Here is a 19,536-nt window from a genome sequence, read left to right as displayed (position 1 = left end):
CTTTCGCTCGCTGGTAAATTATTTCTAATATTTGTAGAATCTGTCTGCGTTTGTTCTGCTTTGTTCTCGGTTTTTTCAAGCTTAAGCAGTGCATCCCATGTACTGAAGCACTTCAATGATAAGCACATGTAAAGGCTTACCCCTGTACTGTGTAGTGCAATCTGACATGGCTGCATTACGATCGTTTCCTTTGTGAAGCTAATTCACGGTAAATCCTTTACAATGTATCATCGTGTCGGTTGGCACAGAAGTGTTCATGTTTTTTCACATTATACAGAAAACGGAGTAGCAGAAGAAACTGTGTTCAGGCAGGGGAAAGACAGAGGCGCTGCGGTGCAGTTTTTGGCACATCGACAGTCCGTGAGCTCGGCTTCAGTCCAAGAAAACCATCCAAGCCAAAATAAGGATCTTGGAACATTAAGTTTATTTGCCCACCTTAATTGCTTTGATGGTAAAACTGTCAAACTTTAACTAATTAAATCAGGCGCATATTTAACGACAGTGAAAAAGCATGTCATGCTACACAAAGTCCTCTGAACTATTCCTTTATGATCCTCAGCACAGTTTCACATTCAGGTGCCACAAAGTAAGTGTTTGTTAGGAGACATAATCCCATTTTTCTTACCATTGTACTGTGTTTTACTACATCATCAAATAACCAAGTAGATAAATAACTGTGATGCTATCTATGCCTTGGATGCTTGTAACAACTGAAGCCGAGGGTTTCAATGAAGGTTATTAAATCATGCAAAAATGAAAAACACAAGTCTTGGACCAAGAAAAATTCAGGGAAAATAAAAAAATAAATCTGATTACCACTTTATGAAGGTTTTATTTTTGTTGTGTTTTGTTGTTTGTCTCTTTTTTCTTATATTGTGTTTACAGTTTAGATATGTTGAGTATTTGCTGTTAGTTTAGCTATTTTAGATTCTGATTAGACAAAAACAAAAATCCAGCCACGGAGGAGGAGGTGGCGCGAAAGACACGAGGGTGTCGGAACATCTGAAAGACGGGAAAGATCAGGTAGCGCGACTAACAGCTGATCCCAGCTCAGATTATAAATCTGCGCACAATCAGAAGCTTTCCACACAAGCAACAAGCAGCTCTGCACACACAGCTCACTGCCAGGCTACATGTGTGCGGTCTTACCCAGATGAGGCTCGATAACAACAACAAAAAATGTCGATACATATCAGCGGCCCAGATGCAACCTGGTCACGTCCTCCTCCCGCGTGCCCATAGGGAAGAACCGGAAATTACTTTGTTTGTTGATTCACAATTATGAAAATGAGGACAAAAAGGGGGAGGGGACTGAGAGAAGAAAGAACGCAGGCGAGAGGAGTCGAGTCAATGCGCCACACCGTGTTGTCTTTTACCTCTCGTGCGTCTTATTGTGACATGATCCTAAAAAGCCGGCCCAAATTCCTGCGGATTACATTTGCCGTAGTTCCTCCACTAATCTCAGTTCTCTCTGGTTAAAGCAGACCACTGCTTCCACCCCTCCCTTATTCACACCCAGATTACAGGTTTGGCCAGATTTTGGTTGGCTAAAGAATTTCTGACTGTCTATGTTTCACAAAGAAAAAAAACACTGATCGAAAGCCTCTGACAGCATGTTTTCACAGTGACGGTCCTCAAATTAAAATCATGAAAACACAGACGAGTATCTAAAAAGAAAAGCTGGGCAGAGGAAGAAACAGTAACATAAGGAGAGAAAGAAACAAACAAGAGGAGAGAAACCAGTATGAACCACAAGATCTGGAAACACTTTGAGGGAACAGACCATCATTCCCAGTCTCACTAACGCCCAGCAACCCAGAGTTATGGAAAAGCTTATATAACCCACAAGTTGACTCAAGCTACACATACACACTGCACCTACTTTGTAAATACCCAGCAAAAAAAATGCACAAATAATAATAATTCTGTGTTATTCCTCAATCATTTTGTGTTTTTATTTGTCAATATGTGTTGCAAACATCGAGCACACATGGTGCTGTAAACAGGTTTTCCAAAAAGCAGTGATTCCATGTTATGTAACTAGCTGCTACTTCTAAACCAACAAAGGGGCCATTTCAGGAGAGAATCCTGCGATAACTGCAGCACTTAAGTAATGGAGATAGAAAGAGGCCAAGTTAACATCGAATGCATTCGACCTGCTGAATGTGCAGATGGATCATACACAGATGCAGAACAGTTTGCACTACACAGAAGCTCACTGATGTGCTCTCAGAGAGTTTAAAAAGTGCTGGGCAGAGATGGATTATCCCCCCTCCTGTGATTAAAAATAACACGATACACCGTTTTTAACGCACGTGTTCTGTAAGAGTTTAAATTTTAGGTCAATGAAATGAAATAAAGACACGACGACTAAATATTTTACTGAGGAAGGCAATCTCAGAGATGATTATGAGATGGCCTGGGGGCGCTGAGAGAAGCTGAGTGACTAAATTAACATGTTGCACGATTACATTTAGAAAGAAACTTGGGATTGCACTATACTGTAACACTGAAAGTACTGCAGTCTGGTCAGAGTAGACAGTTTATCACATTCAAGTAATAATAATAATAATAATAATAATACTACAAATAGGAAAAAACATTTTTTTTAATTATAAAAATACAGAAAAGTACATTTTACATCAAATGAATATTATCATAATATTATAAAACACACTTCTATCCCAGACATAAGGCACTAAAGTGATGCTGATGTTCTCAAACAGTAACAAACTATTTGCTCAGAGCCTCAGGGCTTGCAGGAGGAGAAAAGGCAAAACAAAACCTTATGATTCTGGGAGGAAGCACTTTGTACATCCTGTGTTTGCATTTAATGACGTTTAAAGATGACATATTGTGCTCAAATTTAAAACCTTAGTTGGGCAGCCCGATCTTTGATCACAGGAAACAGGACCAAGACGTTTCCTGTCAGTGCATAGCTGTCAGAAATTATAGACAGAGGTTAACACGAGGCAAACAGCAAAGGAGTAACTTCCTTTGCCAACCCTTTAATTTGTTTCACCAGAGTGGATCTGCCTCGACCATTTGTTATATATGAATCCGAGTCTTTCAACAATGAAGTTGTTAAAGAAATGAATGATGGAGAGACTAGTCTGGTATAATGAAAAGGACTGCACATCATTTCCAAGCTTTCCAGCTGACTTTGGTTTATCCACCCTTCCCTCTTTACCGGCACAAACCAGAGAGAATGCTTTGGGTTTTTTTTTTATTATTTTTATTGTTTTACCGCTATCGCTTTCTGTTTTTCCCCTTTATCAGTTTGTCACATATAAAATTTGACTTTTAGAACAAAATCAAATGAGGGTCTGATGAATGAAATAAAATCTGAACTCGATGCCTCGCAATCAAGAGCGAAAAACAAGAATGTAACGTCGGTGCTACACAAAATCCCTGATTGTAGGAAACTGACGACCTGCCACGAGGGTGAAAGCTATTGCTACATTTGCATTTAAGATCTACATTTGCTGGACTTACAGAGTGCATTCTCCACACGAACATCGTTCTCAGTCCCTCTTCTTCCTCCACTGATGAGTCTCAATGATATTTGCATAAAAATGGCCCAGAGAAAAACACAATATAAAAAGTCCATTGCGCCCATCTTTCATTATAGACACAAACAACCCTTCTTTCAGTACTGTTCAGCAGCATCTTACAGCGGCACTGCAGATGACAGGTGCTTTGTGTGGTTCACTTTCACTGAGTTTTCTCTCAGCTGCAGTCCTCCAAACCCAAAGTCTCCTTTTCTCCCCTTCTGTCCCTCTCTCTGCTGATACAGTGAAAATCAATGACTCCTCTATTCTGCAGACTGGCCTGACGTCTGCTAATGAAATCCTATCTGCTATGAGTCATCCATCTGAGCTCCTGGGCTATGACTGGCAGATGGACCATCTCATCAACATCATTTATCATCTCTATCTCACAAATACAAACACACACACCTTGGGAACATTCGCTTACGCAAACTAAAGTGTGTCATTTGCACAAGTGAACAATAACTGATGTCCCAGTTTATATTAGCCTGACCACATTTTCCTCCCCCCTGTTACTTCTCTACATTACTGTGTAACACATAAGGACTCCAGCTGCCTTGTTTGATTAGTATGACATGCCATCAAACACAGAATGAGCTAATGCCTCAGTCATATCCAGATACAAGGAAAAAACAATCAGTGTAGGGCAGAGCTCTGTGTTAGCTGCTAATGCTCAGTTTAAAAACTCTCAGCTAAGTGTAGAAAGTCCGAGTCTTCGTGCGGTGCCAGCATCTCAGAAATTGAAGACCTGATGGGTTACCTTTATTTTCAATGGAAGGTCCTCACAACAAAAAGAACATTTCTCTGTGGTTTGTGCTACCACAGTGTTCTACTAAAGTTACTGCCAGTGAGATCTGCTGGCTTCTCTACATCCACCTTGTAATCAAATATACTACATTTCAATAAAAATAAAATTCCCAACCAAGAAGTTGTTATTCACATTTTCGGACAACTGACCAAACCTTAAACAGTGACACAAAAAGCCTAATAAGAAGAATGTAATCCTGCCATTTTTCAGTATTATTTTGTGTTAACAGTCAGTAAAGACAGTGTTTGTGCTGTGACTTTAGTAGAATCAACAGAATTGTTTCCTAATGTGGTCAATGCTACAGTTTTTGTTAGCAGTCGATAACTAATGCCTTTGTATTCATGACACCTGACCCATTAGAACAGACTGCGATTTTCAGGATGGGGAACTTAAAGAGACAGGAGGGCGAAAAGAGGTGCTGAAAGTAGGTAACGTAAACCTTAATCGATCTCTAACCTGGGACGTGATTGGCTGGTTCGAGATATAAGCTTTTCTAGCACCGTGGCATCACAGAGTTAAAAGTTTATCGCCAATAAAATGTTGAGTGTGACTGTTCTCCCAGGTGTTACAATAAAGTTATTCAAGCTTCCGTGAAAAAGAAGATGCAGAGTTCAGTGTAGTTAGAGGTTAGCAGGAAGTTAGCTAGCTTGTCTCCATCTACTAATGATGTGTAATGTTCTGACTGAGGGATTTCTGAAAAACGAAAAAACACCCCCCCCCCAGCTAGCTTTTTGTTCAGGTTTGCTCCAGGTGCTCCATCCAAGGTTAACTCAACTGATGACACTAAATCAGCAGGTATGAAAGTGAGTATCTGGTTCAGTCTGTGTGTGTCAGCCTGTTTACAATATAAACTATAAAAGTAGATGTACGATGGAGTTAAAAAACAAACAAACAAGGGGTTTGAATGATGATTTGAAAAGGTGGCAAATGAGAGTCTCACATACCTGTGCTGCACAGAAAAAGAAGAGGACAGGAAATGCTCGTCTCCTGAACTCCACAACATATTTGTACTGAAAAGTGCTGGCTAAAAGGTGATGGCTAATAAAAAATTTAAAAAAAACAAAACAACAACAGAAGAGCCGGGGTCAGCAAGGTCAAAGAGCTGTGTTGACATCACAGAGGCCTCTGAGAGTTAAAAGACAAAGATGGATGCAAAGGTCGCTTTGTTTCTGCTTGAAGTTCACTTGCACTGTGGGATTACTGGGATTGATGAATAATTCAAACATGTTATTCCAGGTTACATTACTTTTTGTACCTCAGCTATAAAAACAAACAAACAAAACCACTGGTTTTAATTGTGTGCTTTCTGTGCCACCTTGTTACTTACGTCATAATACAGTTTGCATGTACAGTTTGGTCAAAGGAATAATTACATTTTCCAGAAGTTACTGAAATTTACAGACAAACTCTTAATCAGAACAAATTAACATTAGAAATAAAGAAGACAAAGTTTTTCTACAAGCACTACTAAATATTTTTTGGAAAGTCTGTACCAAATGTCATGCAATATTGTCCTAATGCTTCACAGGCTGCAGTAACAACTTTTTGCCATGTTGCCTGCGTACAGACACGAGGTTTGTACGTTTAAGTCACCTGCAGGAACTGCTTTTGTTCACCGTCAGGCTTTACTTCTCCTGCTGCTGAAAATCTCTATTAAAGTTGCACTGCTGCAAACATACTTCACTGCCTGAAGTATGTTTGTGTGTGTTTTACCTTGGGTAATCTACCTTTTACACTTGGAGTTTGTTCTTAGAGTTAGTTTAGTTTAGAGTCCTTAAATGGGAATAAAAATAACTTTTTGACAGGTCGAGTGAGGACATCAAGGATTTCCCCCCCCAGATCTTTAGTATAAGCCTGTCATGAATCAGGCCTATAGCCCAATAAACCGTAAATTCACTACAAATATGTAATGACTCACACTCAGCTCACAAGTCGCACATATCACGCACAGCTGGCGAGACACTGCTGCACATTTCCATCGCCCTCAATCCCTCTATTGCTCTCCAACAGTCAAACCCTTCAACCCTTCCCTCATCACTACATTTCTCAACAAAGCCAGCATCAAGCTAATCTCTTCCTGTAGCTGGGTCTCTGCATTACTGTGTTAGTGCAAGCCTCTGCTGATTGAAAAAGACATCTGTTTACACTGCGTTGGCTTGTAGCCACACAGTAGGAACACACGTGAAACGCTGCATCCAGACATACCAGATATGGTGAAAGGGGGGACTCGTCGTGGATACAAGGACGAAAACAAAAACACTTTTTCTAATTAACACAAGTATAAAAGCAGCATATTTCAGTTCTTCTTTGCAGCCACATTTTCTTATCAATAACATGGGTGGTTGGATGTGAAACTATGAGATCACACTAAAATACTTCCACCTTTATTACACTGCTACATAGAGATTCTAGGGGCTGGTGAAAGGTATTCTGGGAACCCCTTAAAATGACTAACTGAAGTAGATACAGATGCTCAGGGTAAGTGGGTAATCACAAACAAAGAATACGCAAATGCATCCATTTAACTGCACTGTTATGTCACGCTGATTTATTAATTAAGCAGAGTAAAAGGAGATTGGGCCAAGCAGTAAGAGTCAACCTGGGAGATGAATACATTATACAGAGACACACATGAATATTATATAGCAAAATACATCCAACTTCCTAGAGGGGTTTCCTGCAACCCTGTGGATTTGTTCACAGCCAGATCGTCGTGACAGAAATGAGGATATGCCTGAAGCTGCGATTTCAAACCAAAGCGGAAGATTTAAAGAAAATAAATAAATGAAGTGCTTCTGTTCATCTTTATCATATAATCTGGTCAAATTCCAGAAATGCCACAAATGGCACACAAAAGCAAACAAAGTGACTCAACTAAACGCACCTTTTTCACCTCTCACACCATCCTACCTGGAATTTTTAACTCACATCATCATCTTTTCTATCTACACCGCTCATTTTGCTCGCCTGCTCCCTCCTTGAAATGGCTGCAGAGCATCGTCTTCATTCTCCTTTTGCTTTTGCAGAGCTTCTGTCCGTGCATCTCTATGTTAATGTGTCTTCTCAAATTGCTTACTTGGGATTGCTCTGTGAGCTGATCCATTTTACTCTGTTTACATTAGCATATTTCATGCAGAGTTTTCCCCCATTTATTGTGGATTAAACATGAAAGACCTTGTTGTCATTTGTATTTGGCTCAGCAGCAGGGCACGTTCAATACAGTCTCACTGAAAACGTTTTATTCTGCCCTGAGCTCGTTCACCTCGTTGCTTTGAGTCATAATGTCAAGTAAGTTGTCCATTGGATCGATGCAAAAATCCTGTCTGTAGATTTCAGTTAATTTAGCGTGTCACAGCAATTGATGTCAATCAAATGAAACAATAAGCAGCCTTCTGCTACTGATCACAACTCCTGTTTGTAAACTTGCTAAAGTTTTAACATGAAATATTTCACATTTAATATCCAGCAAGGCATCCGATTTGAGCTATTTTGTAACTTTATCGATGATCAAGAATCATTTATTTAGTTAGCTACAAATGATGAATGCTAAAGATAAAGCACTTTTGAAATGAGCACAGCCTCTGATTCACCTTCAAACTTTTGCTCAGTAACAACACAGTAGGGGTGGGCGGTATAAATGGTATACGATAGAAATGATATAAATTTGGCCAACGGTAGAGATTTTGACTATACCGCTCTACCGCGATAGCGCATATTGATGGTGTCATCAAGCTGTGCCTGTTTTGGTCGAAAGCATTGCAGCGGCTGCAAACAACATCATCTGCAAATTATGTCGGGCAACAGTAATAGCAAAGAGATGAAGCATTTTGGAATATGGGAAAAGCCAAAAACCGCGCTTCCTCCACTTCTGTACCATCGATTCATTAATGTTGAATTCTCTGCAGCTGCTCTATTCCCATGTTGTTGCAGTATATTAATGACTAACCTCGTATTGTGGATGGATTATCTCAGTTGTTCTCCTGACTGAAGTTTGGTCCGTTTACAGCATCCTGCTATGCGATTGCATTTGTCTCTAACCATCAGGAACCCTCATGTTAACTTTTATCGAGTGGAAAAAAGTTAGCGTTCATCCTCCAGCTTCACTGTGCTAATGTTAAGCTAACATAGCTGTGTAGCTAGCGATCACGTAGCACATCATTATATACCAGCTAGCCCAACTTCAGTAACCCTACAAACGTCACTGCTGTTTAGTTTTCTGTCTTCATTTATGTTGGAAGTGATAGCAGAGCTGTACGTTTGAATTTTTTCAGAAATCTCTCAGTCAGAACATGCTATATCATGTTTAGATGGAAGCTAGCGAGCTAACTTCCTGCTAACTTCTAACTCCGTTGAATTTAATAGATTCTGTTTTCATGGATGCCTGGATGTTAAACTTAATTGTTACACCTGGTAAAGCAGCCACGCTGATCATTTTATTAAAGATGAAAGAATTTAGACAGTTTTTAACTCTCAGTGATGCTGCAGTGTTCGTTTGACTTTGGGACCTGAAGCAGAGTTTGGGCCCAGATTACTCCTCGAGGCTCCTGACTACGGTAGCCGTAATGCTCCGACAATCCATCAAGCGGTGCGACTTCATAGCTTACCAAAGTCGCACTAAAACATTTGAAGAATATATCGCGATATATATCGTTACCGCACATGCTTCAAATTATACCGTGATATGGATTTTAGGCCATATTGCCCAGCCCTACAACACAGCCGCACGAAAACCCTCCACAGGCCTCTGAGCTACATTCAACCGGCTCTCACCCAAATTCAAAACCACAACACAAACACGCCAGTTGCGTTATCACAAGACCAGGCTGGGGTTTTTTTTGATGAAACTAGAGTCCCTGATTAAATTAGACCACACGTCTTTGACAGCAAATCACCTACTGCTTTGACAGCAGGCTCCTCTAATCCCTGCGTGGTTCCTGTCAGGCTGAAACCAGCATCTTTAGTCAGTCGGTAACAGTCTGTGATACTCCACGTTTGTTTTTTAATGCGCAGCATCTCAATTTAAAAGAACCACTACGCTGCCGACTGGGACATAAGATGTAATTATAGCCGGAAAACATTAAATATTAATATTACTGAAAAATTACCAGCTGAATTACACGCAGTGCCTTTCATTTTTAGCTAGCAAACACACGTCATGTAGTCTCAACAGTCTTTCTGAAAAAGACGTTTTTCAAGCCGACTTTAACACGTCATTCAAAGAAACTGCTTCATTACATCACATGAGAACCTCGCCTTCCCCCAGCCGCCGCTCCATGACAAACATGTCTGTTTACCTTGCTCTGAATCTCAGTTATCATTACATAAGCTCATCTATGCTTGTGTGCACGTGATCGGGTGTGTGTGCGCAAACAAAAAAAAAAAACAAAAACAAGACAGAATTTGGACGGGCTCTTGTCTACGATGGAATATGGTGCTACGAAAAGTGTGAAGAAGAACAAGCAAATGAATTCCAACTGCTGTCACTTCATCTCCTTCCCTCCTGAATTTCTGCCTCTGTGTGTCTTTGTTGTGGGAAAGTTCATTTGGGTCTCTGTCAGACTTGTAAAGCACGGCCACAATAGACCCATTCTACTGTGACACATTCAACAAAGAGCTTTCCTCTGTGTCTGCCACACTTTGAGGAAGACGCACGCAAACAAACATTGTGATGACCTGACCACACATGCGCAAACATTTGTTTTTCATATCAGCGTTATCTAATGCTGTGCTACATGCACGCACACTTTTGTTATTATTAGGAGAAGCCAGTGACTCAGACTCGTCACTTCTCCAGTGTACAAACCAACATCAGAAGTAGTCCATCACCTCCATACTTTCATACGTTCTTTAGAGAAACATGTTGGAAATTACCAACAGACCCATCCTCGCCTCTGTCTGATTTGATCTCATTGTGGGCTATTTAATTACTAAAATGCATCTTCTTCCTCTTCAATTTTATTTATATAGCGCCAAATCACAACAGTTGCCTCAAGGCGCTTTATATTGTACAGTAGATCGTACAATAATCTACATCCACAACAACCTGTCAAGAGCGCTACACTAGATTTTGTGCTTCACTCTCCTGCCAAACATGGATGACAGTAAATTTCTCCTGTTTACCTTTATGCAACTGTTCATGCAGCTTTATGTGTCAGTTGGCTGCAAGGAGAAGAAGGAAGATACAATTCTGCATTGTTTCCAATGCATCGCTCCACATGAATTAATGGTTTGGGCAAATGACACCAGATTACTCCTTTGGGTCTCGAATAGGACCCAGTGTAGGACAAAAGTCTTCTAGAGCAAACATACAGCTACTAGTTTTATCCCAATGTCCTTCATGGTTCTGTAACAATATAAATAACAAGCACATAGTTATTAAAAAATGCATTTTGAAGTTACATGCAGTTTTATCTCTAATTATTAAAATATGTGAGTCACAGGGATACTTTTGGAGACGTGCTCAGTTAACCACTCAGTTATTCACATATTCACTGCAGAACCTGATAATTTGCACAATTATGACATAAGAGACCCCAGATCAGTGACAGACTGCTGGCAACCATGGACAATGACTCCCACCCCTCCATGACACACTGGACAATCTGAAGAGCAGTTTGAGCAACAGGTTCCTTCAACCTCGCCGTCTGAGGGAACGTTACAGGAGCTCGTTCCTTCTGCTGCCATCAGACTCTTTGATTCATCCACTTGGGTCAGATCCACACATGTGGAACAGAATTGGTCACACCTCAGTGCACCCTGTCACTGTTGTACACCATGACACACACACACACACACACACTTGTCCTTTTATATTTATACTTCTCTCTATATTTATCTGTTTATCTTAATATTTATCCATCAATATCTCTGTTTCTACACTCACTTTATATCAGTGCTTGATGTTTGTTGTATATCTGCTGCTATGGCAATTCAATTTCCTTCTGGGATTAATAAAGTTTCTCTGACTCTGATATTCACTCTTTCTTTGGCAAAAAGTAACATGCATGCGATGAATGTTAGCTCTTTTGAGTCACTGCAGAGCTTATGCCCTTAAAGTTCAGACGCTCGAATACTGTGTATGTGTATATATACATATATACACACAGTATATATACTATATATATAAAAAAAGACACACTATGTCTTTTTTTTTTTCCTAGTAACACAATCATTAGTAGCGCCGACCAGTACTGGCATTTTCCACTATCAAATGAATGCGCAGCATTGTGCAGCCATAGAAACAGGAAACTCAGGTACTGAACTCTTCTCTAATTTGTCACGTTTTTTTAAATCTTAAAGATCCTCCTAAACCTGACCACAGGCTGAGAGCTGCTCGTTGCCTTCTAGCGATCGTACCTTCAGGCAGGGAATCCTCAGAAAAAGAGCGACTACAGAGATGGGCAAGAGTGACTGACCTGTTCTTTATTTCGTATCAGCAATATTCATTTTTTAACAGTTTGATCTTTCTCCCGGTAAGATGATAGTGTATGAAATATATATATATTTTTTTTTTTACATACTGATAAAGTATTTATGACATTTATATCACAGACTGTTCCAGCCAAGCCAGGAGCAAAACCCCTCACCATTTCACCTCGGACGAGAAAACGACAGAAAATCCTAAATTCAACAGCATCAGTTTAACTGAGCTTGCATAGCAGAATCCGATCTTTATTATGCAACTTTAAAGGCAAAATTTTAAATACAATATATTTTATGTCACAAAAGCCTCAAAATACAAAATACAGAAGACAAAAGCACAAGTGACACTGCAAATAAATGATGAATTAAGCAAATAATAATAATAATAATAATAATAATAATAATAATAATAATAATAATAATAGTAATAATGTTTCTTAAATTTTGCTGCTTGGAACCTTAAATAACAAACAGACCAATAAAGAAGTGGAAGCCACCATATGTCTTGAGCTCCTCTCCGTCCTCTGCTGTACTGCATTCAAATCAAGGGTTTATCCAACTTTCAGCCACACAAGCTCTAAATACTATGCCTCCCTGTGACAGTCTAATTCCAAATGCTGGTAACCAGGATTAAAGCTTCCTACTGTCTATGGCTGACTAAATTGTTCAGTACAAGTTTAGTGTATTACGGGTAGTAAATGATTACTGTAGCTAAGTGTAGTAAAGATTCTGACTGAATACCAAAAACATAATGATTTTGCTAATCTTCGATCCTTATCAGTGCTAGGACTGCAACATGAACTTATCCCTTATGGTGGTGCCACAGGAAATACCATGCAGTCATTAAAAGTAAGTGTTTTTCCATTCTGAACATTGTCATGATCAGAAAATATCACAAGAGTCTGTACATAGTTTACAATTAGGGCAGAGGTGAAACAAGAGTAAGTGCCTGAAACACAAAATATTTTGGCTCTAGGGTAGATGAAGACAAATGTTGGTGCTGTTTGCCTTATAAAGGAAGTTTTGACTCCAGAGTACCGCTAGAGGAAAGGTCAGACACTTCTAATCAGCCCTTTGGCTTTTAACATAATATGCAACTGATCAGATAGAGAACAATAGATAGGAGCTGATCCCTTTTGTAACGCACAGAGCACCGAACACGGACATGGATGCACATACACGTCTGATTTGTAGCTCGTCTCCAAGGCTACAGAAGTTAAGTGTACATATATACATATAACCATCAAGATAATCCAAATCTGAACTGCCTTTATTAATTGCTTATAAAGTTATCAGCCTCATCTCCAGCTCTCCCCGTCTGATGATCTTTATCAACCACTACATATTCCTCACAACCCACTGCTCTCACTGGACATGTCCTCTTCTCTCTCCCATTTCTTCCCTGGGGGGTGTTTGCCCTCTCACTGTTGGCGTGCTACCACAGCACCTGAATTAGTAATATTTGAGTATTACTAATTCAAATAAGAAATATGAAAAATACTTCAAATGAAATCCAGTGGGCCTATATTTACCTCAAAGTCTTGCCATACGAAGTATATCTCAGTTTTTAGATCTGTTGTTAGCAGCAAGGTTAAAAACACTAAGCATAATCCGGTCTTTAAGTCTGATGTCATTAGCCGTTTCCGGGTCCAAACTCCAATTCAGGTCCCAAAGTCAAACGAACACTGCGACATCACTGAGAGTTACAAACTGTCTAAATTCTTTCATCTTTAATAAAATGATCAGCGTTGATACTTTACCAGGTGTAACAATTAAGTTTAACATCCAGGCATCCATGAAAACAGAATTTATTAAATTCAACGGAGTTAGAAGTTAGCAGGAAGTTAGCTCGCTAGCTTCCACCTAAACATGATATAGCATGTTCTGACTGAGAGGTTTCTGAAAAACTAAAACGTACAGCTCTGCTATCACTTCCTGTTAGCATGACATAAACACATAAACACAGTGAAGCTGGAGGATGAACGCTAACTTTTTTCCACTCGATAAAGTTAACGTGAGGGTTCCCGATGGTTAGGGACAAATGCAATCGCATGGCAGGATGCTGTAAACGGACCAAACTTCAGTCAGGAGAACAACTGAGATAATCCATCCACAATACCAGGTTAGTCATTAATATACTGCTGCACGGGCTGGGCTGTAGTTACATCGTAACAGTTTAAAACCTCAGCTTTAAAATGAATAGTGTAATAAAAACAGACCAGCAGTGATCACTGACTGTTTTTAGGGGCTTGTTCAGATTAAATAGAACAAGATACAAAGCATTAAAACATGTTAAAAACACAACAGCCTTAATAAATGCAGAGTAGTTTGGGCCCGGAAGCAGGGTTCACACGTCATCACTTAAAGACCGGATACACATGATTTCAATAAACTGTAGCTTGTTCAACTAAGTAGCATGGCTAGCTTCTATCTTGCAAGGTTGTCCAATGGGGGAAACTTTTAAAAACATGTTTGTCGAATAATTAATTTGTGATGGGTGAGAAGACGAGCAGCATAAATGCAAATGATCACAGTAAGAAGACTAAATGCAATAAATTACTTCACATGTTTTCCTGCTGAAGAGATGATATTTGAAACCACAGGAGAGCAACGCTGATGACCTCGCAAGCCAGTTATCAACAAAAAGCAGCTTGGTATGTAATTGGCAGAAGGAGCTCCCTACATCCTTGAATGTAATCATAGAGTCGATTCAAAACCTATAATCAAGAAAAACTGAAGATTACAACCTTTATGAAGCCAGGAATTATTGCAGCCATTTGAAATTAACAAAAAACAACTACCAATACTGACATACAGACGTACCTTTTGCTCTCTCTATATATAGTGTCCTTCTTTACTATAATTCCAATTAACTCGGGAACGGTTCACTTCACTAATCACCACAAACCACTTCCTGTGTGCATGTACCTTTAATGTCCTGTGAAAACCATATTAAATCCAAATATGGTGACACTGAATGTTTCTGTTGAATGTTCCTGTATCAGTCAAGAGCATTCTCCTTGTTCTTAAAATAAACACCTGGTGGATTAGCTATGAAATGTGGTGTCATAAATCTGAAAATAGGGCTACTTATCAAAGTAGTTTTTTTATTGGACAGTAACACTACAAGCATAAAACAGCAAAGTTTAAAACTGGATAAAACGAAACGTCCACAGAAGCAAAATAGAACATAAAAATTAATGTAGCAGAAACTTAATCCAAAAACATGATATACAGCAGCAAAGCAAATGACATTTACTGCAAACGACTGTTGAAAACTGAAAGTTAAGACTGACCCGGGTAATGTACGGTACATGCAGAACTAAAGCTACTTTCAGCTGCTCCCTTATGGGTCACCACAGCAGATAACTCTCCATGTTCGCAGAAGGATCTCTTCCCACGATCGAACAGAGGATCTCATTAATAAAACTGAGATGCATGCATCTTGTGATGTCTCTTAAACAACACTAGTGAGAAATGGTTTGGTCTATGTTTGAGCTTTTCCAGCCAACCTGAATAACGGCTGCTGCAGCTGATGATGACAAAACAACACTTCAGAACTGGCCTGATTCTACGACAGCCAACAATGAACAGACCACCATGCTAAGGAAACACACAACATTCTCTAAAAGGTGCAGCGTCACTACCTATTTTAGCAACTGAAACAAAAGTAAGCAGTTTAATGAGACCAATGTATGTGTATTTTAGATTGAGACAGTAGCCATCTCTCAGAACAGCTACGAGGAGCTAACTTTAGCAGCTATTAGCAACACATTAGCAAATGCCTGCACCTCTCGCTCTAAGTTACATTTAAGTAACTACTCATCTTCTACCCTGTATGTTACTCAGGGCCAATCATGCAGGCCTTAAAAAGCAGAGCTAACAAGGATTAGCATCCAATTTTAACACCTGACTGTAATCCTGCCCTCACTAGTCCATGGTAAGCCTGTGCTAGCCATGCCGATGGAAGGTAAGTGGTTTATAGATGGTCTGTAGTTTTTGGTTACCCAATAACTTGGCCTAAGACAGTTATGTGATCTATGACAGGACAATACACTAAAAAATTAGCTCATCATATTCTAGTTTAGTCCATTAGTGTCCAATTGCCCAGTGCTGTCACTGTGATTCTGTATCCTAGTACAACACTGAACATAACATGGAATCATATTATACTGCTGCAGCCTACAGGAAGGAAAAGGTTACCCCGAGTTACCTTTTTTGTTTCAAAAACAAACGGGACTTTTCATTAGTTATTTGTGTCTGCATGAGCTTATTAGATATCATTGTTAGAGGCCTCAGTGTTACAAGAGAATTGCAGGGTCTGATAGAAAGGGTGGAGCCATATGGCCATTATATAAATCATAACCTACTACACAGTTCATTGTATAATGACACACGAGACAGTAAGTGACAGTAAGCCTATTCATGATACAGTAGCATGACAATACACAGTTATGGTCAAGCGATAAGCCATTTGGTCAAATAGCCATTACTTATTCAGCACAATACCTTTAAACACTGAAATGTTCTCTCAAGCTTACAAATCCATCAGAAATCAGGGGACTGGCATGGTGAACAGCATATCCCAATGTCCAAATTACTGTAAGCTTGTGTGGATTACCTGCCTACAAAGCAAACGTAAAGGACTCAATAGCTGTCACTTATTTTTAAACACTGATAGAGAAACACATAAAACCAGACAGCATGCTAAGATTTGTCCTCATCAGCACTGCCACTGAGGTAATTCCATCTTGTAGTAAGGTCATCTGACATCAAAACAAAAGAGCCAAAATAACTGATTTTCTCGTGCATTTATCCATAATTTTTTGAAAATTTCTACCTTAAAACAATTAAAATGTACACACTTCAAATCTTTTGCATTTTTGTTCATAGAACATACAACTGAATACTGAATACTGTATTTCCAAAACAAATCCAGGAAATAAAAGACATATGAAACAGAAGGATGGTGGGTTTCGCGTGCCAGCTGCAGAGCTATAGAGATTCATTCCTACATCACTGGCTTGCCCCTAATGATGTCACCAATTAAAGGGACATGACATTAAAACAATGATGAATTCTCTTTTTCATCACTATGCTTAATCCCACAGAGACGGCTCAGTCCAGCCATCGGCAGGCTCAAATGTACGCGTGCACTTGCCCATGCAAACATACAAGTGCTGGGTTAAACAGCCATGTAGTGTGAACACACGGCAAAGTCATACAGCGCAGTGAGCGAGTGCATGCATTTCAGAGAACACCATACAAAGAAAATTTATACAAGTGAGCCAGCTGGGTACATAAGCCCTCCTGCACAATAAATCCAAATAATCCTTTACGATGGGAAGCGGGAAAAAGGGGGGCTGGGGGTTCTCAGACATATGCGTGCGCGCACACACACACAAAGGTACACACGCTTCAATTAGCTTCGCCATTGTGCCTCTGTTGTAGATATTCAGTGGCTGTGCCCTTTTCCCAAGAATAACAAGCAAGTCAACAAAATGCGTGTGCTCGAAACAGAAGGACAGCTACTGACATCTCAACCTCAAATACCTCATACACTTGCTACGAGATGAAGCACACGAGAACAAGGACATTAAGGATTATCCTGAATTACAAAAGAAAAATGGGATGGCATAAAAAAGACAGAATAAAATGATCTTACCTTCCATCATGGTTGCAGATTTGCATTCCTCAATCTCCAAAGAGCCTGAAATGAAAGGTGGTGTCGTGAGGGGAGGGGGAAGAGAAGAAGCTCCTGGCTACTAAAACACAGTAGAACTGATGGCAGCAGAACAGCTGTGTGCTTGTGGCTAACGCCCTGGCTAACTGTGAACCTCCAACACCCCCAGACGTCGCCTGTCAACTAGCTCAGGAGGGAGAGAGACAGAGAGATAGATAGAGCGAGAGAGAGGAGGGGTGGGGGACAGCCTAGGTGTCGATCAGAGCTGGAGCCATGGATGCTGCTGCTGCTATTGCTGCTGCGCCTCAAACCTTCACGCAGCCGAGGATGCTGAGAGGTAGGGAAAAAGCAAACTGGAGGAAAAAAATAAAAGAGGCAGGGAAGGGAGAAGGAGGTGGAGAGATTTAGAGGGACGGTTGTGTGTGTGTGTTTGGAGGAGGGAGGGGGGTGGCTGAGGCAGTATGCTGAGGTCACAGATGACCTTAGCCAATCCCTGCAGCTCTTTGTGCAGTCACATGGCTTACAGCTTGAATCTCCTGACACTGTCCCCGAAGAGAGAAGGCTACATTAGTAACCTCTCTTACTTGACAAATAACTGTACACATTTACATGTTTACATGTCCAAATAGAGCATCCGAGGAAGCAAACAGATATGTGCGGTTTAAATATAGAAGCCACACAAACAGAGTAACCATACACACACATGCATACACAGCTACCCTTCACCCTACCTTATGTCAGTGCAGTGTGCTGAGGTACCCAGGCATGAATCTATCTTTTAGTCACACAGAGAATAATGAGGGTATGAGTAAAGTGACAACCCATGTTGATACAAAAATAAAAACGTGCTCTATATTAAGTCACTACTGCGCAAAATCCTTGCCCCGCACCGTCCTGCACAGCGCCTAATTCTCTAGTAACTTCCTCCGTGTCCCGCCCTCTTTGGAATATCGGTGCAGTTTCACTCTGCTCCTCTCCCCGTTCCCTCCCACCTTACCGTCTCTCTGCCAGTCTGTCTCATTTAGCTGCCTTTTTTCTGTCTCTGTGCTTTCCCACCGCACTGGGATGAGAATCGACCGGTGCGACGTCACGGCAACGCAGGCTACAGCTGCAGCCAACAAACAGGAAGAGCCGATGACAGACCAGCCTCCGGAGAGAAGTGTGTGCTGGTGTTTGTGTGTGCGCGCTGATTAATTTTCTATGAGAGGGTGGAGAGTGAAGGGGGGTGGGGGCAAATGTGACAAATCAAACAGCAAAGTGAGATTTTATTGGGTGAAAAAGGAAGAAAAGAATAACAATGAGCCACAAATGCAGACACTGGGTAATTTGTACCCATTGGTCTTTAAGTCTGGAAAAGACGTGTTTACTCATGTTTCATTTCTACTGCTGGCAGTGTCAGGAGCAGCTGAAGAGGTAGTAACAGTAGTAGTAGTGTATCAGTAAATGGTAACGGGACTGGTTCTATTATAGTGCTTTTTTACCTCGCTTGAGCACTCAAAGCATTTTACACTACACACCTCATTCACACACTTATTAATAAAACATGGCTAGCTCATATGGTAAGAAACCAAACCCATATTAAAGAACTATATTCATTTTTAAAATCTATTTTAACATATTTATAAATTGCATTTCACAGTTTTGAAAAAAAAATTGCACATGCACATCTGTTAATATCCTCTTAATTACTGATGTTTCATAAAGTTACACAAAATCTTTAATTATAGCACATTAAGGCTGTTTATGAATTTTCACACATTACCTCAAATCATACGTATATTATTCACATTGAAAAGCACAGAGAGCATGTGATGAACATGTGTTAGCAAAGATGACTACATGCTATACACATATATAGGCCTACTGATTTTGACCTGTTCAACCTGCTTCCTCAGGGAGGCGCTATAGGTGCATCAGCCCAAAGACTGACAGACTCAAGAATGGTTTCTTCCCAAAATCCGTGACCACCCTGAACTCACACATGCACTGACCAAAAAAGTTCTACCCCCCCAAATCCAAGGACTTCCCTCTTTACACAGACTACACAACTACCATCACCACTGTGCAATACT

At 40.2% G+C, this 19,536-nt stretch overlaps 1 protein-coding gene across 10 annotated transcripts in view; it reads right to left on the bottom strand.

The window, feature by feature from the left end:
* Nucleotides 1–18,624, bottom strand: part of sgip1a (SH3GL interacting endocytic adaptor 1a) — a 55,021-nt gene extending 36,397 nt beyond the window's left edge. For 3 of the 10 annotated variants that reach the window (XM_063501181.1, XM_063501180.1, XM_063501182.1), the window contains exon 1: nucleotides 17,447–17,924. In XM_063501181.1, coding sequence (XP_063357251.1) covers nucleotides 17,447–17,456 — 10 coding nt within the window. In that variant the 5' untranslated portion in view covers nucleotides 17,457–17,924. Of the gene's footprint in view, nucleotides 1–17,446; nucleotides 17,927–18,195; nucleotides 18,240–18,461 lie in introns of those variants that run through there. The other 7 variants (XM_063501177.1, XM_063501176.1, XM_063501179.1 and 4 more) reach the window with 7 other exon arrangements.
* Between the last annotated feature and the right edge of the window lie 912 nt (nucleotides 18,625–19,536).

The sequence above is a fragment of the Pelmatolapia mariae genome, linkage group LG17, assembly GCF_036321145.2.
Source record: "Pelmatolapia mariae isolate MD_Pm_ZW linkage group LG17, Pm_UMD_F_2, whole genome shotgun sequence".
Classification (NCBI taxonomy): Eukaryota; Metazoa; Chordata; class Actinopteri; order Cichliformes; family Cichlidae; genus Pelmatolapia; species Pelmatolapia mariae.
The sequence above is the reverse complement of the archived record's forward strand: the minus strand, read 5'-3'. Positions and strand labels throughout refer to the sequence as shown.